Here is a 24,129-nt window from a genome sequence, read left to right on the forward strand (position 1 = left end):
TAGAAATAAACACAAAATAGTCTTTTTTAAAGCTTAGATTTCCAGCTTTATGATTCTAGTAGTTTTTAAAAATGCTCTATTGAAATCAAAAGCAGAGTGAGAATGATCTTTCAAAATGATCTTTCAGTCTTTGGTCTCAAGCTAAACAGTGTACTTACATGTTTGTCCACTAGGTGTCTCTTTGCATACATGTTATGATTCCAGAGAAAGCTAATCTATTTCCGCAGGCAATAGTTTGCGTGGACCGTGTCAACAAATGTCTCAGTTTTGGGGTATTTAAGAATGGCTTTAATTTAACAGGTCTTCTTTAATAAATAGAGGCATCTTGGCTAGAGCTCTCATTCTTGCTTTAAAAAAATTTTGGAGACATTAACCAGGAATTGTCAGCAGACACAGAATTCAGGTACTTGCAATCAGGGTTGTTGGCAACCCGATACAGGTAGCCTGCCCATTTAGGATTGCAACCAGGAAGTTAGCCCTCCATTATTTATAAATGAAGCCTTGGCAAGGGTGCTCAATTCCAAAACAAGCTGCCTTTGGCTCTCCAATGTCTCTCTTTCCAGAAACTATATTCCTTGTGGATCAGATCCTTCAAAATCACCCAGTGGCCGCTGATCTGTGGTCCCATATGTAGCCCTTTGAGTAAAAGATGTCAACTGTGGTGAGTCACATAAGGCTTCTCTGAATTGTTCAAATTTGGTAAATTTTTACCTTCTCTAACTTGTCCTAAAATACAGGCAGGGTCAATATAAATCAACAGATATTTATTAGGTGCCTACTGTATGCCTGGCCTGCAGTGTCTACGAGAATTCTGGGACTCAATTCATTCTCTAAGAATGTGATGAGACTTACTGTTTGCAGAAAAATTAAGCATGCTTCTAAGGAGAAGTTGAAAAGGCAACATTATTATAAGAGGCAACACTGTTAATGTCCAAAGGACCCTGAGCTTGGGGTCTGAAGGCTTGAATTCTGACTTGATGACTTGCTAGCTGTGTAGAGTAGTTAGTCTATCTGCTCTGTATGTCAGTTTCTTTACTTGTAAAAGTATAGGTAATATTACTTTACAGAGTTGGGACTTCCCTGGCAGTCCAGTGGTTAAGACTCCACGCTGCCAATGCAGGGGGTGAGGTTTCGCTCCCTGGTTGGGGAACTAAGATCCCGCATGCCTCACGGTGTGGCCAAAAAAAAAAAAGAAAAAAATTACAGAGTTGATGTGAAGACTGCAAATAATTTGCTATAATTCATTGTATCATTGTAAGGGCTTCCAGGAGAAGTCTCCCTCTTCTTGGTAAAGGCAGCCTTTCCTCTTATGATGCACAGCAGGTTAGTTAATCACGGTCACTACTTCTCCTGTCGGACAGGGCCTTGGGCACTCATTTTGCAAAATCATAAGGCCCATCAAAGTGATATTTCCCAAGAAAGAGCTAGCCAGACAAAAGGGGAAGTTTTGCTCCAACTGCAGAGCAATGGGTGCAAACAACAGGCAGCTTTGTAATAGTTCTTCTTTTTCTGGCTTCCTTCTAGCCTGCAATGGTCCTGTAGCAGAGGCCACTGCTGCATGGGGTACACCTATTCCTTTTAGTGAGAAGAGGGTTCAATGGAGGGTTGTTTGGCAAAGCTGAGTTAAAGTGAAGGGCTGCCTCGGAGCAGTGTGAACACAGTCTGGAGTTCACAGGCAGAAACATATACTCTGTTCCAGAAAGCAAAAATATGAATATAACTCATGTGGAGAAATTTAGGGCTGCAAATGGCCGAAAGGTGAGGGTGATCATTTGCCATTCTTGTCCGGCCCATCTTAGTGCATTGTATCTGCTCTCACCCCACACAGGCTGGAGTGAAGGGAATTTATGAATCAGGTGTTGTTACTCAGGGGCTGCCATTGTAGACGACCAGGGTGTGCTTATGGGACAGACCGTTGTTGCCCTAATAACTGATGCTTTGCCTGTGGGCTACCAGTGCTGCCTGTGGTCTTGTCACAGGCCTGGTGGCCCTGTCCCTACTTGATGGAGCATCCTGAGGCTAGTACAAGTCGGTGAAGAGGTTCCTTGGGTTTCCATCACAAATCTTTTAAATCCAACCTAAGCACACAGCTAGTTTGGATCTTAGAATGACTGGCTCCTAGAAGTGCCTTGGAGCTGTCACTGGTCTAGGAGGCAGGTGCCTTGCAGGTTTTATCTGCATTGGTGCACGAAGCTGCTACTATGGCGTGTGTGTGTGTGTGTGTGTGTGTGTGTGTGTGTGTGTGTGTGTGTGTTGGGAGGTGTGAAAACATATTTTGCAGGGCCCCTACCTTTATAAATAATTTGAAGAGCCAAAAGTCAGTGTGCTAGCCCGATTCTGGAGGGCTGGTGGGATCAATCACTTACTGGGTGGTGCTGTGGAATTTAAGACAATTGCAGAAACAGAATCAACCCTACAAAGATGAGTTCTGGTGGTCTCTGGGCATCTGGTTGACCTCACTAGCTGGTGAAGGGAAAGCGCCTCGGTTGGGAGCAATGGGCACAGGGCGCACATGGGCGGCTCCTGGCTACTGCCCGGAGGTGGATTGGCAGGGCCCTGCCCCCTTGCCAGAGCCCTAAGGGCATGCTGGGACACAGACCATAATCTGTGACTCTTTCGGGTTCTGGAGGCTGCACTCGGGCATATACGCCTGCCGCAAGAGATACGAGGGAGCTTCGTGCCTCCCTAAGGGGCAGGTCCAGCAACCCTTTCGGTTTGGTGCAGGTTCTTCCAGGACGTAGAAGAGGCAGATTGTTGGTGATCGCTTACAGTTTGCCACCTGCTTGTTACTTTGGTAAAATGATCCTTTGGGAATAGAGAATGACATTGTTGGCTGAAAGAAGGGTTTTTTTTTCCCCCCTTAGATTTGTGGATTTTTATGTCTAAACCTTGATTGTCAGGGCTGACAGCTTACGTGGGAATGCAGGAGAGTAAGGAAGAAGCCTGCCAATCTCCTCAGATGATGGATCACAGCATTTCAGTGGTGTTGAAAATAAAATAATTTTATTATAGTTTCTGTTTTAAAAAAGTCGCAGCTCTTAAAACCATCTGTCAGATTATTCTCAAAGTTGAGAGACTGCAGAAAAGAAATGCAGTGAAATGAGTGGAAAAGTTAAAGCTAAAAAAGAAAATAAATGACAGAGGAAGAATGAGACTTTTAAAGCGTGTAGGAGATGGATTGGAACAGATGACAATAGAGCTAAAATTAAAAAGGAAAAAGCTTGAAATAATTTGGATAAATATTTCCATTTCGTAAATTTCCTGGACAAAGTAACAACCCCAGGCCAGCCCACCCCATACATCCCTGCAGGTGTACTCACAGGAAGGTCATCTTGCATTTGGCTCCCTTCTCTCCTGCTCTGCCTTAACAAGAGATTTCCTGCTAAGTAGCAAAGCTAATGGATTGTTTCATGTCCTTTGCTTTTATATCTGAGCAAAGATGAAGTTTCTCTCCTGCTTCCCGTGGCATCACTACGATGGACAATCACTTAACAGAAGATGCTTACAGACAGTTCTCATTGTTAGTTAAGTGTACACTTTGTTGTTACATGTTTTCCATGCTTTTCGATGATTGAGACTTCTGCCTCTAGAATGACCTGCATCTTCTGGCTCCAAAGAGCTCTAGTTTTTGGATTAAGGATAATGCACATTGTTTGCCTCATGGATTGTCCATAAATCCATTCACTGTTCTGAGAATGTCTTGTCAAATGCTAACACTGTAATGTTAAAGGATAAACATGTGAATTAATCTGTTGGTGTTTTAAATTTTTGTTCAGTTTTGTTGTTTTCACTTAAGGCTCTATGAAAAAGAGAATAAACCTGGCTCATAGTTTCTTTTAATTGGAAAATTATCTCAAAATCACAATAAATTGTATTCTTTTAAAAAAATCTTTAAAACAGTAGGCATGGTACTTGTTTTGCTGCATCATCCCAAAGATTATAATGTTCACTGAGGGATAATCAAGACAGTTACTTATGGATCAATTGAACCTATAACTGCCTTTAGTGAGTTTTTTTTTTTAACGATTTAAAAAAAAATCCCAGTTATACTATCTACTGTCTGCTTTATCAATAGTGCCTTTGTTGCATATTGGTATTCTTGGTTTATTTTCTGGTTTTAAAATGATACAGGACCAGAATCCATATTTCTGACTTAACTGATTTACCAAACAGTTTCTAAAATAAATTGCTAGAATGAACTTTTGTTTGTGTAAAATGAGAGGGACTGATTCTTCACCAGTGTCTTAGTCAGTTTGGGCTTCTATAACAAAATACTGTAAATTAGGTGGCTTATCAACAACAGAAATTCATTTCTCACAGTTCTGGAGTCTGGAACTGGCATTATGGTGCCAGCATGGTCAGGTTCTGGTACGAGCCCTTTTCTGGGTTGCAGAGTGCTAACTCTTCTTCTTGTATCTTCACATGGTGGAAAGAGTGAGCTGGCTCTCTGACCCCTTCTTAAAAGGGCACTAATCTCATTTATGAGGGCCCCTGCCATTATGACCTTTTTACCTCCCCAAGGCCCCACCTCCGAATACTACCACACTGGGAATTAGATTTCAACATACGAATTTTTCAGGGACACAAACATTCAGTCCATAACAACCAGTATATATTAAGGAAAAAAATCTCTTCTTTGAAATTAGCTTTATTATGCATTTGGTAATGAAATGTGTTTCTACTTTTCAGTTACAGAGCTTATCAGAAATACATTTTATGTCACTGCACTAACTTAAAAAGTATTAATAACCTCGGTGTTTTGGCTAAGTCTCATGTTGTGGTGTGTTAAGGATTGTTCTTTAAAGAAGGTAACTGTCTCAAATATGACTGAGAAAACTATTCCCTTAAACTCTGAAATATGGTACCAAAAATGTCTAGAGGAGAGTAGGTTAGGGAGTTTAATCCACCTCCAAATGTGAACGCTATTTTATTTGATGAAAACTGCTGTCACCCTGGCTCAGACCCTTCAGTTGTGTGCTAAGTCCATTAGGAAGAATAGTTTTCTATAACGAAGCTGTTTCTAGGTAATTGCTCCCATTCTATGTAATTGCTACCTCTTTTTGAGCATCCACGTGTTTCCCATATGAGATTTCACTTAATTCTCACAAAAACCCTATCAGCTGGTTATTATCATTTCTGTTTAAGAGATGAAGCTCTTACCATTTATAGAAGTTAAGTGATTTTCCTAAGTTTCCACATTTAGCAAGTGGCAGAGTGAAATCTGTTTGACCATAATCCATGTGTGTGCAGTAGTTTTAAAGCTTTTTTTTTTCTTTTTTTGGTTGTGTACCCATAAAATAATATGGAAACCCTATGTGCTCCTTCACAGTTTAAATCGTCACTCAGAGTTTTTATCGTATGTTTAAATAGATGTGAAAGATGTAATTTCTGGCATATTATAAATCTTCATAGTGAAAAAGGTAAAATTTCTCTTTAAATATAACTTAGGCAATATAAACCGAAATCTGACATGTCTTGCTATTTTTTTAAAGTAATCTTTGAAGTTTTACATAGCTCTTTTTTTTTTTTTTTTTGTGGTATGCGGGCCTCTCCCTGTTGTGGCCTCTCCCGTTGCAGAGCACAGGCTCCAGACGTGCAGGCTCAGCAGCCATGGCTCACGGGCCCAGCCGCTCCACGGCATGTGGGATCTTCCCGGACCGGGGCACGAACCCGTGTCCCCTGCATCGGCAGGCGGACTCTCAACCACTGCGCCACCAGGGGAGCCCTACATAGCTCTTTTTTATTTTTTCCCCTGGAGCTCATTTTCTCATTCCAGTACTCCATAGATTTTTGTTCAATTATATAATATTTTTATGCTTGAAAATTTATTGATAATCAATAATAATAAAATTATTATTAATAATTTATTGATAATTATGTAATACATTTCAACTATATATATATTTAAAATTAAATTAATTTAAAAAATTTGAGGTGACATAATTCTTTAAGCCATAAATGATTTCATTTGGAATGAGTTATTATTATAATTCTTATTGGTACATAACAAACAATATGAATGTTACACATTTTGATGGATAATGATAACTACAAGAGGTAAATTTTTTTTTAACATCTTTATTGGAGTATAATTGCTTTACAATGGTGTGTTAGTTTCTGCTTTATAACAAAGTGAACCAGTTATACATATACATATGTCCCCATATCTCTTCCCTCTTCAATCTCCCTCCCTCCGACCCTCCCTATCCCACCCCTCTAAGTGGTCACAGAGCACTGAGCTGATCTCCCTGTGCTATGCGGCTGCTTACCACTAGCTATCTACCTTACGTTTGGTAGTGTATATATGTCCATGCCTCTCTCTCGCTTTGTCACAGCTTACCCTTCCCCCTCCCCATATCCTCAAGTCCATTCTCTAGTAGGTCTGTGTCTTTATTCCTGTCTTACCCCTAGGTTCTTCATGACATTTTTTTTCTTAAATTCCATATATATGTGTTAGCATACTGTATTTGTCTTTCTGTTTCTGACTTACTTCACTCTGTATGACAGACTCTAGGTCTATCCACCTCCTTACAAATAGCTCAATTTCGTTTCTTTTTATGGCTGAGTAATATTCCATTGTATATATGTGCCACATCTTCTTTATCCATTCATCCAATGATGGACACTTAGGTTGCTTCCATGTCCTGGCTATTGTAACTAGAGCTGCAATGAACATTTTGGTACATGACTCTTTTTGAATTATGGTTTTCTCAGGGTATATGCCCAGTAGTGGGATTGCTGGGTCATATGGTAGCTCTATTTGTAGTTTTTTAAGGAACCTCCATACTGTTCACCACAGTGGCTGTATCAATTTACATTCCCACCAACAGTGCAAGAGGGTTCCCTTTTCTCCACACCCTCTCCAGCATTTATTGTTTCTAGATTTTTTGATGATGGCCATTCTGACCGGTGTGAGATGATATCTCATTGTAGTTTTGATTTTCACTTCTCTAATGATTAATGATGTTGAGCATTATTTCATGTGTTTGTTGGCAGTCCGTATATCTTCTTTGGAGAAATGTCTATTTAGGTCTTCTGCCCATTTTTGGATTGGGCTGTTTGTTTTTTTGTTATTGAGCTGCATGAGCTGCTTATAAATTTTGGAGATTAATCCTTTGTCAGTTGCTTCATTTGCAAATATTTTCTCCCATTCTGAGGGTTGTCTTTTGGTTTTGTTTATGGTTTCCTTTGCTTTGCAAAAGCTTTGATGTTTCATTAGGTCCCATTTGTTTATTTTTGTTTTTATTTCCATTTCCCTAGGAGGTGGGTCAAAAAGGATCTTGCTGTGATTTATGTCATAGAGAGTTCTGCCTATGTTTTCCTCTAAGAGTTTGATAGTGTCTGGCCCTACATTTAGGTCTTTAATCCATTTTGAGCTTTTTTTTGTGTATGGTGTTAGGGAGTGATCTAATCTCATACTTTTACATGTAGCTGTCCAGTTTTCCCAGCACCACTTATTGAAGAGGCTGTCCTTTCTCCACTGTACATTCCTGCCTCCTTTATCAAAGATAAGGTGACCATATGTGTGTGGGTTTATCTCTGGGCTTTCTATACTGTTCCATTGATCTATCTTTCTGTTTTAGTGCCAGTACCATACTGTCTTGATTACTGTAGTTTTGTAGTATAGTCCTAAGTCAGGGAGCCTGATTCCTCCAGCTCCGTTTTTTGTTCTCAAGATTGCTTTGGCTATTCGGGGTCTTTTGTGTTTCCATACAAATTGTGAATTTTTTGGTTCTAGTTCTGTAAAAATTGCCAGTGGTAGTTTGATAGGGATTGCATTGAATCTGTAGATTGCTTTGGGTAGTAGAGTCATTTTCACAATGTTGATTCTTCCAATCCAAGAACATGGTATATCTCTCCATCTATTTGTATCATCTTTAATTTCTTTCATCAGTGTCTTATAATTTTCTGCATACAGGTCTTTTCTCTCCTTAGGTAGGTTTATTCCTAGATATTTTATTCTTTTTGTTGCAGTGGTAAATGGGAGTGTTTTCTTGATTTCACTTTCAGATTTGTCATCATTAGTGTATAGGAATGCCAGAGATTTCTGTGCATTAATTTTGTATCCTGCTGCTTTACCAAATTCATTGATTAGCTCTAGTAGTTTTCTGGTAGCATCTTTAGGATTCTCTATGTATAGTATCATGTCATCTGCAAACAGTGACAGCTTTACTTCTTCTTTTCCAATTTGGATTCCTTTTATTTCCTTTTCTTCTCTGATTTCTGTGGCTAAAACTTCCAAAACTATGTTGAATAAGAGTGGTGAGAGTGGGCAACCTTTTCTTGTTCCTGATCTTAGTGGAAATGCTTTCAGTTTTTCACCATTGAGGACGATGTTGGCTGTGGGTTTGTCATATATGGCCTTTATTATGTTGAGGAAAGTTCCCTCTATGCCTACTTTCTGCAAGGTTTTTATCAGAAATGGGTGTTGAATTTTGTCGAAAGCTTTCTCTGCATCTATTGAGATGATCATATGGTTTTTCTCCTTCAATTTGTTAATACGGTGTATCACGTTGATTGATTTGCATATATTGAAGAATCCTTGCATTCCTGGAATAAACCCCACTTGATCATGATGTATGATCCATTTAATATGCTGTTGGATTCTGTTTGCTAGTATTTTGTTGAGGATTTTTGCATCTATGTTCATCAGTGATATTGGCCTATAGTTTTCTTTTTTCTTTTCTTTTTTTTTTTTTTTGCGGTATGCGGGCCTCTCACCGTTGTGGCCTCTCCTGTTGCGGAGCACAGGCTCCGGATGCACAGGCTCAGCGGCCATGGCTCAGAGGCCCAGCCGCTCCACGGCATGTGGGATCTTCCCAGGTGGGGGCACAAACCCGCGTCCCCTGCATCGGCAGGCGGACTCTCAACCACTGCGCCACCAGGGAAGCCCATATAGTTTTCTTTCTTTGTGACATCCTTGTCTGGTTTTGGTATCAGGGTGATGGTGGCCTCGTAGAATGATTTTGGGAGTGTTCCTCCCTCTCCTATATTTTGGAAGAGTTTGAGAAGGATAGGTGATAGCTCTTCTCTAAATGTTTGATAGAATTCGCCTGTGAAGCCATCTGGTCCTGGGCTTTTGTTTGTTGGAATATTTTAAATCACAGTTTCAATTTCAGTGCTTGTGATTGGTCTGTTCATATTTTCTACTTCTTCCTGATTTAGGTTTGGCAGGTTGTGCATTTCTAAGAATTTGTCCATTTCTTCCAGGTTGTCCATTTTATTGGCATAGAGTTGCTTGTAGTAATCTCTCATGATTTTTTATATTTCTGCAGTGTCAGTTGTTACGTCTCCTTTTTTATTTCTAATTCTATTGATTTGAGTCTTCTCCCTTTTTTTCTTGATGAGTCTGGCTAATGGTTTATCAATTTTGTTTATCTTCTCAAAGAAGCAGCTTTTAGTTTTATTGATCTTTGCTATCGTTTCCTTCATTTCTTTTTCCTTTATTTCTGATCTGATCTTTATGATTTCTTTCCTTCTGCTACCTTTGGGGTATTTTTGTTCTTCTTTCTCTAATTGCTTTAGGTGCAACGTTAGTTTGTTTATTCGAGATGTTTCCTGTTTCTTAAGGTAGGGTTGTATTGCTATAAACTTCCCTCTTAGAACTGCTTTTGCTGCATCCCATAGATTTTGGGTCGTCGTGTCTCCATTGTCATTTGTTTCTAGGTATTTTTTTATTTCCTCTTTGAATTCGTCAGTGATCACTTCGTTATTAAGTAGTGTATTGTTTAGCCTCCATGTGTTTGTATTTTTTACAGATCTCTTCCTGTAATTGATATCTAGTCTCATAGCGTTGTGGTCAGAAAAGATACAATTTCAATTTTCTTAAATTTACCAAGGCTTGATTTGTGACCCAAGATATGATCTATCCTGGAGAAGTTTCCATGAGCACTTGAGAAAAATGTGTATTCTGTTGTTTTTGGATGGAATGTCCTATAAATATCAATTAAGTCCATCTTATTTAATGTATCATTTAAAGCCTGTGTTTCCTTATTTATTTTCATATTGGATGATCTGTCCATTGGTGAAAGTGGGGTGTTAAAGTCCCCTACTACGAATGTGTTACTGTCGATTTCCCCTTTTATGGCTGTTAGTATTTGCCTTATGTATTGAGGTGCTCCTATGTTGGGTGCATATTTACAATTGTTATAGCTTCTTCTTTGATCGATCCTTTGATCATTATGTAGTGTCCTTCTTTGTCTCTTCTTTTTCTTTCTTTTTTTTTTTAACATTTTTATTGGGGTATAATTGCTTTACAATGGTGTGTTAGTTTCTGCTTGATAACAAAGTGAATCAGTTTGTCTCTTCTAATAGTCTTTATTTTAAAGTCTATTTTTTCTGATATGAGAATTGCTACTTCAGCTTTCTTTTGCATGAAATATCTTTTTCCATCCCCTTACTTTCAGTCTGTATGTGTCTCTAGGTCTGAAGTGCGTCTATTGTAGACAGAAAATATACGGGTCTTGTCTTTGTACCCATTCAGCCAATCTGTGTCTTTTGGTGGGAGCATTTAGTCCATTTACATTTAAGGTAATTATCAATATATATGTTCCTATTCCCATTTTCTTAATTGTTTTGGGTTCGTTATTGTAGGTCTTTTCCTCCTCTTGTGTTTCTTGCCTAGAGAAGATCCTTTAGTATTTGTTGTAAAGCTGGTTTGGTGGTGCTGAACTCTCTCAGCTTTTGCTTGTCTGTAAAGGTTTTAATTTCTCCACCAAATCTGAATAAGATCCTTGCTGGGTAGAGTAATCTTGGTTGCAGGTTTTTCTCCTTCATCACTTTAAATATGTCCTGCCAGTCCCTTCTGACTTGCAGAGTTTCTGCTGAAAGATCAGCTGTTAACCTTATGGGGATTCCCTTGTGTGTTATTTGTTGCTTTTCCCTTGCTGCTTTTAATATGTTTTCTTTGTATTTAATTTTTCAGAGTTTGATTAATATGTGTCTTGGCATATTTCTCCTTGGATTTATCCTGTATGGGACTCTCTGTGCTTCCTGGACTTGATTAACTATTTCCTTTCCCATATTAGGGAAGTTTTCAACTATAATCTCTTCAAATATTTTCTCAGTCCCTTTCTTTTTCTCTTCTTCTGGAACCCCTATAATTCGAATGTTGGTGCGTTTAATGTTGTCCCAGAGGTCTCTGAGACTGTCTTCAGTTCTTTTCATTCTTTTTTCTTTATTCTGCTCTGCAGTAGTTATTTCCACTATTTTATCTTCCAGGTCACTTATCCGTTCTTCTGCCTCAGTTATTCTGCTATTGATCCCATCTAGAGTATTTTTCATTTCATTTATTGTGTTGTTCATTGTTGTTTGTTTCATCTTTAGTTCTTCTAGATCCTTGTTAAATGTTTCTTGCATTTTGTCTATTCTATTTCCAAGATTTTGGATCATCTTTACTATCATTATTCTGAATTCTTTTTCAGGTAGACTGCCTATTTCGTCTTCATTTTTTAGGTCTGGTGGGTTTTTATCTTGCTCCTTCATCTGCTGTGTGTTTTTCTGTCTTCTCATTTTGCTTATCTTACTGTGTTTGGGGTCTCCTTTTTGCAGGCTGCAGATTCGTAGTTCCCATTGTTTTTGGTGTCTGTCACCAGTGGCTAAGGTTGGTTCAGTGGGTTGTGTAGGCTTCCTGGTGGAGGGGACTAGTGCCTGTGTTCTGGTGGATGAGGCTGGATCTTGTCTTTCTGGTGGGAAGGTCCACGTCTGGTGGTGTGTTTTGGGGTGTCTGTGGCCTTATTATGATTTTAGGCAGCCTGTCTGCTAATGGGTAGGGTTGTGTTCCTGTCTTGCTAGTTGTTTGGCATAGGATGTCCAGCACTGTAGCTTGCTGGTCGTTGAGTGAAGCTGGGTGCTGGTGTTGAGATGGAGATCTCTGGAAGATTTTCGCCGTTTGTTATTATGTGGAGCTGGGAGGTCTCTTGTGGACCAGTTTCCTGAAGTTGGCTCTCCCACCTCAGAGGCACAGCACTGACTCCTGGCTGCAGCACCAAGAGCCTTTCATCCACACGGCTCAGAATAAAAGGGAGAAAAAGGAGAAGAAAAAATTAGTAGAAGTAGAAAGAAAGAAAGGAGGGAGGGAGGGAGGGCAGAAGGAAGGAAGGAAGGAAGGAAATAAAGAAAGAAAGAAGATAAAGTAAAATAAAATGAGATAAAATATAATAAAGTTATTAAAATAAAAAAACTTAAGAGAAAATAAAATAAAATAAAACAAAAAAAAAAACCGGACGGATAGAACCCTAGGCCCAATGGTGGAAGCAAAGCTATACAGACAAAATCTCACACAGAAGCATACACATACACACTTATAAAAAGAGGAAAAGGGGAATAAATCATACATCTTGCTCTCAAAGTCCACCTCCTCAATTTGGGATGATTCGTTGTCTAAAGGAGGGAAGGAGGGAAAGAAGCAAAGAAAGAAAAAAGATAAAATAAAATAAAAATAGAGTTATTAAAATAAAAATTAATTATTAAGAAAAAAAATTTAAAAAACCAAAAAACGGACAGGTAGAACCCTAGGAAAAATGGTGGAAGCAAAGCTATACAGACAAAATCTCACACAGAAGCATACACATACACACTCACAAAAAGAGGAAAAGGGGAAAAAAATCATAAATCTTCCTCTCAAAGTCCACCTCCTCAATTTGGGATGATTCCTTGTCTATTCATGTATTCTACAGACATCCAGTTGATTGTGGAGATTTAATCCGCTGCTTCTGAGGCTGCTGGGAGAGATTTCCCTTTCTCTTCTATGTTCTCACAGCTCCCAGGGGCTCAGCTTTGGATTTGGCCCCGCCTCTGCGTGTAGGTCGCCGGAGGGCGTCTGTTCTTCGCTCAGACAGGACGGGGTTAAAGGAGCCGCGGATTCGGGGAGGGAGGGGCACGGAGTGCGGGGCGGGCCTGCGGCGGCAGAGGCCAGCGTGACGTTGCGCCAGCGTGACGTTGCACCAGCCTGAGGCGCGCCGTGCTTTCTTCCGGGGGAATTGGCCCTGGTTCCCGGGACCCTGACAGTGGCGGGCTGCACAGGCTCCGCGGGAGGGGAGGTGTGGACAGTGGCCTGTGCTCGCACACAGGCTTCTTGGTGGCGGCAGCAGCAGCCTTAGCGTCTTAGGCCCGTCTCTGGGGTCCGCCCGTTTGGCCACGGCTTGCGCCCGTCTCTGGAGCTCCTTTAAGCAGCGCTCTTAATCCCTTCTCCTCGCGCACCAGGAAACAAAGAGGGAAGAAAAAGTCTCTTGCCTCTTCGGCAGCTCCAGACTTTTCCCTGGACTCCCTCCCGGCTAGCCGTGGTGCACCGACCCCCTGCAGGCTGTGTTCACGCCGCCAACCCCAGTCCTCTCCCGGTGCTCCGACCCGAAGCCCGAGCCTCAGCTCCCAGCCCCGCCCGCCCCAGCGGGTGAGCAGACAAGCCTCTCGGCCTGGTGAGTGCGGGTCGGCCCTGATCCTCTGTGCGGGAATCTCCCCGCTTTGCCCTCCGCACCTCTGTTGCTGTCTGTGCTCTCCTCCGCGGCTCCGAAGCTTCCCCCCTCCGCCACACGCAGTCTCCGCCCACGAAGGGGCTCCTAGTGTGTGGAAACCTTTCCTCCTTCACGGCTCCCTCCCACTGGTGCAGGTCCCGTCCTATCCTTTTGTCTCTGTTTATTCTTTTTTCTTTTGCCCTACCCAGGTACGTGGGGGGTTTCTTGCCTTTTGGGAGGTCTGAGGTCTTCTGCCAGCGTTCATTAGGTGTTCTGTAGGAGTTGTTCCACGTATAGATGTATTTCTGGTGTATCTGTGTGGAGGAAGGTGATCTCCGTGTCTTACTCTTCTGCCATCTTCCCGGAAGCCCAAGAGGTAAATATTTTTTATTGAAAATGCATTGTTTAATGACATAGATGAAGCTTTCCTTCTAATTATGTAACATACCCATGAATATTATTTACTTCTAGAATGAGAGTTCAGAACCAATTTTAATCCTATTATTGTTTTTTATGTATGCTGAGCACTTAAAACTATTTTTCACATAAATAAATAGATGGGAATGGAGCACTTTTTGGACTCCTTCCAAGGATATGCCAAATATTATGGTAATTTATCACAACTACTTTTTTTTTTTTTTTTCGATACACAGGCCTCTCACTGTTGTGGCCTCTCCCATTGCGGAGCACAGGCTCTGGACGCGCAGACTCAGTGGCCATGGCTTATGGGCCCAGCCGCTCCGCGGCATGTGGGATCCTCCTGGACCAGGGCACAAACCCGTGTCCCTTGCATCGGCAGGTGGACTCTCAACCACTGCGCCACCAGGGAAACCCACAACTACTACTTTTAATGATTAAGAGACTTAAAGTAGATTTTTCTTCAATTTTGTTGAAAACAAAGAACTGGAAACTTGACTTACAATGTTATTTGTTACCCTGTCGTTAGGCTCTTATATGTTTTTAATTCCTGGGAACTATACAAAAATTCTTTATCAAGACATACCAAATAACTACTACTTCTTCCTTTAACTCTTTCACTCATGGGCACCTTGCTCAAACTGACATTCTCAGAAAGGTTGGGAAAATGGAAAAATAATTACTTCCGAAGCACTTTTGCCAGCATTATTATTATTTTTCATGAGTTACTTTTATGGTGTGCTTTATAAATATTTTTATCAAATCTTGGAGCTACATATTATTTATCATTGAATCATTCTGGTGAAATTTTAGATTTTATATATGTCAACTACCTCAGGGAACAAAGTACCGAAACTCCAAAATCATTAAGTAAACACTCCCATAGCCTCCACAAAGGTACATTCATTCCTAGGTCCCCTCACCTATGCTTCCTTGCACCAGTGATTGCATATTATTTCTACCCACTTGCTCTTTGATTTGGGAAGTTTGACATCAATCAACACAGTTTTATTTCCATATTCTTCAGATTGGGAAGATTTCTCATGGGATATTCATGACAGTACTATTTCACTAAATGAAAAACTTTGTAATTCATAGGTTTTCTTTATGGAAACTCATCTATAGTTTAGTACTTTCATTTTTTTGTATTTTTAATTCATTTGCTCAACAAATGTCTATTTAATCACCTGGTATACAATGACTGTGGATATAGCAGTAAACAGATAGAAAAGGTAAGACAGAGTGCCTGCCCTTAGACAAGTTATACTATAGTGGGAGGTCAGATGTTAAAGAACTAATTGCAAAATTAATAATTCTGTACAACTCTGAGACCTTCTATAAGTAAAAGATAAGGTACTATGAGGGCAAACAAAAGGAGATTGATCTCTAATAAGGATCATGGAAAGCTTTCTTGACTAAATGATATTTGGTCTGAGTGTTGAAAGATTAGATGGTATAAGTCATCTTGGCTAGTGACTGTTGAAGAGCATGCACAAAGGTTCTGAGATTGGTAGAAACATGTTTAAGGAATTTAAAACATATCTAGTGAGTCAGGGAGATGGAAAGAAAGAGACATGGAAATGATCCAAGTTGAGGTTGGAGAAGGAAGCAAAGGGCTGGTAGTACAAAGCCTTCCTTTCATAATTTTGGTCTTTATCTCAAGACTCAACAGCTATTGTAGAAGTGTAAGGAAAGAGATGAATAGTTAGATGTGCATTGAAAAAACATGACTCTGGGCAAGAAGGAAAGCCAGGACATCAGCTAGGATGTTCCTGCAGTGGTCCAATTGCTACGGTGGTAGCAATGGGTAGAGACAGAATGGATGCATTTAAGAGACAGTCAAGTGGTAAAGAGGTACAATATGTACAAGGGAAGTATTCCTCGAGTTCCAAGGAAGGCTTAATATCAGTGACTGAAGAAGTGTATTGTCTACCTATCCCAATGCTTAGGAGAAGACTTAGAGGTGAATTTTTCCCTTTGTCTTCCATCATCTCCTGTCAATTCTGTGCTTGTTTTACTACTAGAAAGCTGGCTGAGTGAAGGGGTTTAGGTTTCCACTGAAAAAATAAAGTTGCCTGAGGGTACAGTCTAAGCTGTGTGCCTCACTGCGCTAGAACATGGGGCATAAAGAAGACTGGGTCTTGGCCTCTGCCTTTTTGACATTCTCATTGTCAAACCAGGGAGACCTGTCCAGAGCATCATGGTACAATACCAAGGCCATTAGGAGTTAGTGGGAGACTTTGAGGGAGCCAGGATAATATTGTGGTGGTTAAGAGAGCAGGCTCTGGAGTCTGGGTTTGAATTTGGAAATACCTATTTACTAACTTCCTCCTCTAAATTGCCTTATCTAAGACATGGGACTAATAATAGTATATTATTCATAAAGTGGTTCTAACAGTAGTATAGCATGATATATTAAATCATCAATTGGCCAGGCACATAGTAACTGCTTAATAAATGCAATCAATTTATGTTATTATAGGGGAGGGGCCAATTAGCCATCTGCATAGAGTCAGGAAAGGTTACACTGTGATCCCTTACAACTTATTTAAAGAGTATATATAATTGACCTTTAATAAATGCTTGCTTAGGGAATGAGTATGTTTTATGACAATAAAATAATTTATTGAGCATTTATTCTATGTTAAGCCCCTTATAAAGGGCCTTATAAAGATATTTTATAGATATAGATATTTTATAGATATTTTATAGATAAAGAAAATAAAGATATTTTCTCATTTAATTCTTATCTGATCCTAAGAAGAAAATACAATTCTTATCCACATTTCACAGATGGGAGTCCTGAGGTCTCAAAACATCAGTTATTTGCCCACGATTACAGAGTAAAAGCTGTATTTAAGCTGGGATTTAAGTTCAGTCCAGACCAATTCCAAGCTTCGCTTTTAACTTCTACAAGTTCTGCAAGCTTCTTTACCTAAAAGCACTGCTGAATTAAAACTAGCTTTTACTTATTATGTACTTGCTCAGTTGATTGATACGAAAAATACATTAGTATACAGAATCAAAAAATATTCATAGTATTTTACCTGAACATCTTCATTTTATAAATAAACACTTATTGTAGGAAAATAAATAGGTATGGGAATAAAAAATAACTTCTTATTATAACTCATAATTACTATACACATTTTGCTGTGGATTTCTTCAGACGTTTTTCCCATTGCATTGATGTTTGAGTTGTATGTATGTAAACCCACATTTTTATAATAAAAATTGAATGAAGTTAAATCGCACATATTTTACCCTACTTTTTCATTAAGAATTATTGAAAACTCAGTAGTACTAAGCATGGTTGATGGCACATAGTAAAGATGCAGCAAATGTCAGCAGCCGTTGTCACCACTGTCATCAACATCATCTTGCCCTCCAGTAAGGCTGTAATAATTTGACATCCCAACAACAAATTATTCTTTTCACCACACCTCCAGCAAACTTGGCTTCTGACAATTCTTTTGTGTATGCCAATCTTGAAGAATGAAAATGGAATTAGGCTGTTGTTTTACTCTGCACATATTTTATTACTAATGAGATTAAACATTAGTCATTTTTATGTTTTGAATTTTCCTTCACTTGCTATTTTATTCGTTCTCTATTTTATTTTTTTTAATTTTTAGTTTTTTTTCTTGAAGTATATTTGATTTAGACTGTTGTGTTAGTTTCTGGTGTACAGAAAGGTGATACAGTTATACATATATATGTATCTACACATATGTATATATAGTTTTTCAGATTCTTTTCCATTGTAGGTTATTATAAGGTATTGAATCTAGTTCCCTATGCTGTAGAGTAGGACCTTGTTGCTTATCTGTTTTATATGTAGTAGTGTGGATCTGTTAATACCAAGCTCAGTTTATGATGGAGGATGTTCTGCCTATGTTCTCTTCTAGGAGTTTTAAGGTGTCCTGTCTTATATTTAAGTCTTTAAGTCATTTTTCGTTTATTTTTGTGTATGTTGTGAGGGAGTGTTCTAACTTCATTGATTTACATGCAGCTGTCCAGCTTTCCCAACAACACCTGCTGAAGAGACTGTCTTTTCTCCATTGTATATTCTTGCTTCCTTTGTCGAAGATTAATTGACCATAGGTGTATGGGTTTATTTCTGGGCTATTCTGTTTCATTGATCCATATGTCTGTTTTGTGCTAATACCATGCTATTTTGATTATGTAGTTTTGTAGTATTGTCTGAAGTCTGGGAGTGTCATGCCTCTAGCTTTCTTCTTTTTCCTCAGGATTGCTTTAGCAATTCTGGGTCTTTTGTGGTTCCATATAAATTTTAGGATTATTTGTTCTAGTTCTGTGAAAAATATCATGGGTAATTTGATAGGGTGCATTGCATTAAATCTGTAGATTGCTTTGGGTAATATGGTCATTTTAACAATATTAATTCTTCCAATCCAAGAGCATGGGGTATCTTTCCATTTCTTTGAATCATCTTCAGTTTCCTTTATCAGTGTTTTATAGTTCTCAGTGTATAAGTCTTTCACCTCCTTGGTCAAGTTTATTCCTAGGTATTTTATTTTTTTTTGACATGATTTTAAAAGAGGTTTATTTTTTTTTTGACGTGATTTTAAAAGAGGTTTTTTTTTTTTTTCTGACAGTTCATTTCATTTCTGTGTTTCCTGTACCTGAATATCTTTCCTTCTTTAGGTTTTGGAAGTTTTCAGCCATAATTTCTTCAAATACTTTTTTGGTCCCCTTTTCTATTTTTTATCCTCTGGGATCCCTGTTATGTGTAGATTGGCATGCTTTTTTTTTTTTAACATCTTTATTGGAGTATAATTGCTTTACATTGGTGTGTTAGTTTCTGCTTTATAGCAAAGTGAATCAGCTATACATATACCTATATCCCCATATCTCCTCCCTCTGCGTCTCGCTCCCACCCTCCCTATCCCAGCCCTCTAGGTGGTCACAAAGCACTGAGCTGATCTTCCTGTGGCACGCTTTATATTATCCCATAGGTCTCATGTTGCTTTCATTTTTTTCATTTTTCTTTCTGTCTGCTATTCTGATTGAGTGATTTCCATTATTCTATCTTCCAGATCACTTCTTCTCTCTTCTGCATTATTTAGTTTGCTATTTGTTGCATTTACCTCAGTTTTCATCTTGGCAATTGAGTTGTCTAATTTTAATTGTCCTCTTTATAGTTTCTACTTCCTCATTACAGTGATCCACACTTCTATCCATAGTCTTTCTTAATTTCTTCAGGATTTTTATTACTTCCTTTTTGAACTTGGGGTCTAGTAAACTGGAGAGGTCTGTCTCATTGTTTGTTCTTTCAGGGGATTTCTCTTCTTTTAATTGGGAATGGTTTCTCCTTCATTTTACTTATATTTCTCTGACTCTATTAATTTAGGAGAAGCAGTTATCTATTGTGGTCTTGAAGGGCTGTTTTTATTTGAGTCTAATATTTTTAGCATCCTGTATGAGGCTAATATTTTTCGTGCTAGGGCTGTTTTCGGTATGGATGCCTGCCACATCTTTCCTCAGTGTGTGCTGGCCATTATCCCCTTGATAGAGGGTGTGATTGATGTTGTGGTGGCCAAAGCCTGCACTGGATGTTGGAGGGGTCTCCTCTTTGCTCCATGGTTGTCATAGCCCTGTCGGGGGCAGGGCCTGCTCCCCACTTATTGGAATAGAAGCCCTCAGATCTGGTTCTAAGCTGTGGCGCACTCTCGCTGGGAAAGGGACTGGCGCACTCTCGCTGGGAAAGGAGCCAGTGGGTATTCCCCCGCAGGAGCCGTCCACTGAGACGTGTGCTCTGTGATGTTGCCTCTCACCCTTGTGCGTGCTTACAAAGTGCACTGTTGAAACTGCCCTCTGCCCCATCTCAGCAGAGGAAAAGCTGGCAATCAGGCTGCAAGTCCCTCAGGCGCTGCGCTCACAAATCTGCCAGTGGCGTAAATCTGTGGAAGTCACGCGCCCACCAGGAATCAGTTCAGATTTCAGCCCCACTTCTGTGTGTGGGCAACCTGCAGGTGTTTGGGTGCGCCCAGAGCTTGTAGAGTTGGGGCTGCACCCTCTGTGAGCAGGCTGAGAGTGAGGCTGCTGTGACAGGGCCATGCCCCTCCCTTTGCACTAGCAGTGGCAATAGGGCTCCTATTTGCCCTCACACACCGCCAGCTGTGACCTGGACCACTCCTGAGGCCCTTGGGGCTGTCTCTGCGTGGCCTAACTGAATCTCCTCCCTGGGTTTGTCTGCTGAAGCCCGAGTATCAGAACCCAGCTGCCACCGGCGAGCACTCCAGCAGGTATGCGCTTCAGGCTGGGGCGTGCAGTGAGGTGGCCAGGACCTTCTGTGCAGGTCTCTGTTTGTCCTGCCTTCTACAAGCTGGCTGCTGCACTCACCTCTGAGCCCCTGAAGCTTCCTATCTGTCCTGGCTGATCTCCCAGCCAGTGAAGGCGGTTCCCAGGGTGAGGGAACTTTTCACAGCTCCCTCCAGGGGTACAGGTCCCGTCCTGCTTCCTTTTCTCCCCCTTTCATCCTACCCAGTCATGTGGTGGTCTTTCTTGCAGCTGTGGCTGTATGAGACCTTCAGCCAGCACTCAGTGGGTGTTCTGTGAGAACTGCTCCACATGTGATATAGTTTTGATGTATCTGTGGGAGGAGGTGAGCTCCACGTCCTTCTATTTCACCATCTTCATCTCCCAGTCTGCTTATTATTTTCTTATCGGTGAGTAAGGACTCTTTATGTTATGATTCTCATGTATTAAATGTATATTGCAGATATTTTCATCAGCTTGTGGTTTGATTTTCTATTTATATTTTAGTGTATTTTTTAAACAAGTAATTTAAAAATTAAGTAATTAAATTGGTTGGTCTTTTTATTGTGGTTTTTCTCTTTGGCATTTTACAAATAAATGTTTTATTCATATTTATGTAATAGAAATATGACATTTTTGACATATAAAAGCGGTATGCATCTTTCAGAACTTGGGAACCATTGGTATAAGAAATAAAGTCACATGGGGTTTGGATCTGCATTTATGGTGTCACTGGGAAGAACTGAAAAGCTCTTTGCTTTGGGGAGAGTTTCAGTGGCTTGTGAATGTTTACCAAGTTTCTCGCTTGTCAAAGTCTGAAGATATGAGATTTTTTTTTTCTTTTTGTTTTCATCTCCTTTTCTTGAAACCAGAGTGTCTTGTTTTTCAGGTAATCCACTACAAAGTGCAATACATCAAAAGGGGCTCATCTTTATATTAAAGTTGGGACTTCTGAGGCAGAGGGATTAGTTACATTTTTGAAATTGTTAAATTAACACAATCAGAATAATAGTAATGGATCAAATATTTCTGCATCTTACATTATGTTGTTCATCATGAAGATGAAAATATTTTCACTTTTCAAAGATATACGTTTATGTATTATACAATATTAAGTAGATAAAAACTAGATACATCTTGCTGTAGACTTGAAAAAAATACTGACAAACTTGCAGATGAAATTCTGGCTTATTTTATGAACTCAGTTTTTAACAGTGGGCTTATTCTGGATTAAAAGGCCATGTAATGAATCACGTTTATTGTGAAATTCATCAATCAAAATAGAAATGTCCTTCTTCCCGTCAAAGAGATATACGATTTTATGAACAATTTAATTCCACATTTAACTGAAAATCCTTCTTTTCTTCTAGTTTTTGTTTCTATCAATTTGACATCATACATGGCTACTGATGGCAGTGATCTTGTAAGTACCCTTTGGAATACTTCAGACTTGAAATATTAATTGTCAGTTTGATGAATGAGTAAAAAATTATGTTGATTTTAAGTTTGGCTAGCTATTTATTGTCCTCCATTTGGTTAGTCACAATGGAATTAAATGATCCTCTTGTTAGAGTCTGAGGGTTTCTTATGATCACCAAGCATTTGTTTAAGACTCCTAGCTATTTACTTTTTTTTTTTTTTTTTTTTGCGGTACGCAGGCCTCTCACTGCTGTGGCCTCTCCCGTTGCGGAGCACAGGCTTCGTACGCACAGGCTCAGCAGCCATGGCTCATGGGCCCAGCTACTCCGCGGCACGTGGGATCTTCCCAGACCGGGGCACGAACCCGTGTCCCCTGCATTGGCAGGCGGATTCCCAACCACTGTGCCACCAGGGAAGCCCTCACTGTGGTTTGGTCAAGGGCAAAAGCAAATGGATGTCACAGATCTGTAAAGATAGAGTCAGGGAGACTCAGGTTCAGAAAAGCCAAAGTTTATGAAAAGTTTTAAAAAGAAAAAAATGCATGGGATTATAAGCATATGTGTCATGTGTATGTGTTATGTGGAACAAAGATATGAAAAGAAAGAATTAGGACTGCTGGATCCTTGAGAAAGGTAATGGAGGGTTTAATTATTACACTGCTTTGCTTTTTCTGAAGAAAAAATGTAGTCTTCCAGCTGGAAGGAGTTCATCTTACATGTTTAAGAGAATGGAAATTAAGATAATAAGAGACCACCTAAGGACATTAAATGAATAAGTTCGTTCATTCATTCATTGAGACATTCATTTAATGCTCACTGATTACCTCTCCTGAGTTTATCAAGTGTCAACCACTGTAATAGGTGGGAATTGGAGATTTAATTGTGACTTGAAACAAGTTAAAATCTCCACATCTTATAAAAAAAAGTATAGCCTTGGGTTTTGGAACAAAGATGGCAGATGTGATTACCAAAGGACTAACATATCATTCTGTGGCCCCCAATCTATAGCTATTACTGCTGTAATAGGTAACCTGCTTCCCCTTGGTCCTGGGCACAAGTGGATTCTGTTCTTCTTGGTGGGAACTCTGGCTCTTTATGGGTCTTTCTCATTTCATGAGCCATTCTCCACTCCTAGACGCAATCAGCTCAGCTCTCCTTGTGTGTCTATTTACCTGTTATTTTTATCTCACAGCCATCAGCATCTGGGCAGTACTGCTTAATGTCTCTCTTAAGCATTTCTTCCAGCTGCTTTTCAGTGGTTACCCTACTTTATCTTTCCATTCAGAAAATTAGTTCAATTTTCTGCTGTCATTTGTTCTCTAAATAAAATGTAGCACAGGAGACCTATTTTTATGCTAGGTAGTTTCGGTAGGCGTGACACATTTGGCCTAATCGCATCCCGAATTACACCTCATTTCCACTAAACTAACATGTATTGAGCTACATGTGCTGAGCTCTCTGCTTGGTGCTGGAGTACGAAGAGGAGAAGCCGACCACCTGGTCGGGGCAGGGTGATATGGTGAAGTGGTGCTAATAAAACTGTTCAAGAAAGTAGACTCTAAGCATCTGAAATCTCATTATAGTATATTATAGTATAGCATAGTTAAAAAGCATTGCTCTTTTTTTGTTAAGCTGAGTTGCTGTTATCTGCTGGTATTCTTTTCTTTCCTCCGGTTTTCTCTCCTCTGAAGGGAAGGAGCAGAATTTTCAAAGCTAAAGCTTCACACAGAATCAAAAAGTATTAACTCACCAAGTTCTGTCTGTTTTCCCTCCTAAATATTTCTCCGTCTTTGCAGATGCAACGCTTGCCCTTCCTTCTGTTCACTGGGCTCTCTGCTTCTCTCTGCACCTGCTCTCAACTACCCCACCCCCGACTACTCTCCGCCGCCTCACAACAGCCAGGGTGGATTTTCCTAACTGCAGATGTGACTTTGCCACCCCCCTGCTTCTATCTGTTCAGTGGCTTCGCTTGGCTCTCAGCTGAACTTCATACTTTCAAACATAACTTACATGACGTGGCTTGGCCACTCTGAATGTGGTGACCACGTCCAAAACCTACCTGCACTCGGTGGTCAATGCCTCCTGGCTTGTACCTGCATCTCTGTATCACATCCTCTTAGGCGCAGGTCTTTAACTGGAGGGCCTGCCCTGACTCCCCAGTTCTAGGTAAGCACTGTAATGGTGTGCAGGCCTCATTATCCTTGTTCAGCTCTCTTTCGTCTGGGTTTCACTGGAAGCTGTGTTAGAACTTGCTTGCCATTGAATCTCTGGTCCTTGGCACTTAGTAGTTGTGCAGTAAGTGGTGGTAATCACCTGTAGGATCCGGGTCACCTGTAGCTTTTTGGGAAATTTTTAACATAAATGATTAAATTTGGTACAATCGCTAAACATCCATTTGTGTAATTCTTGATGTTTATAAGGCTTTCTGTACATTATACTGTGGTGATTAAGCATTATACATCAAATCCGTATGGCTTAGTTTTCTTTTATGATTAGTTTCTTTTTTTTTTTTTACATCTTTATTGGAGTATAATTGCTTTACAATGGTGTGTTAGTTTCTA

At 39.9% G+C, this 24,129-nt stretch overlaps 1 protein-coding gene across 9 annotated transcripts in view; it reads left to right on the plus strand.

Annotated features, from left to right (window-relative positions):
* IPCEF1 (interaction protein for cytohesin exchange factors 1) overlaps positions 1-24,129 on the plus strand; it is a 183,006-nt gene that overhangs the window by 67,800 nt on the left and 91,077 nt on the right. For 6 of the 9 annotated variants that reach the window (XR_003427982.1, XM_027082952.1, XM_027082988.1 and 3 more), the window contains 2 exons: positions 20,403-20,560; positions 21,521-21,573. Coding sequence is in view for 7 of the 9 variants with exons in the window: in XM_027082952.1 (XP_026938753.1) it covers positions 20,413-20,560; positions 21,521-21,573 (201 nt within the window). In the remaining 2 variants the exon portion in view is untranslated. Of the gene's footprint in view, positions 1-20,014; positions 20,138-20,402; positions 20,561-21,520; positions 21,574-24,129 lie in introns of those variants that run through there. The other 3 variants (XM_027083001.1, XM_027083018.1, XM_027082979.1) reach the window with 2 other exon arrangements.

This window comes from Aethalodelphis obliquidens, unplaced genomic scaffold, assembly GCF_003676395.1.
Source record: "Aethalodelphis obliquidens isolate GAN/ISIS:26980383/991018 unplaced genomic scaffold, ASM367639v1 scaffold3, whole genome shotgun sequence".
Taxonomy (NCBI): domain Eukaryota; kingdom Metazoa; phylum Chordata; class Mammalia; order Artiodactyla; family Delphinidae; genus Aethalodelphis; species Aethalodelphis obliquidens.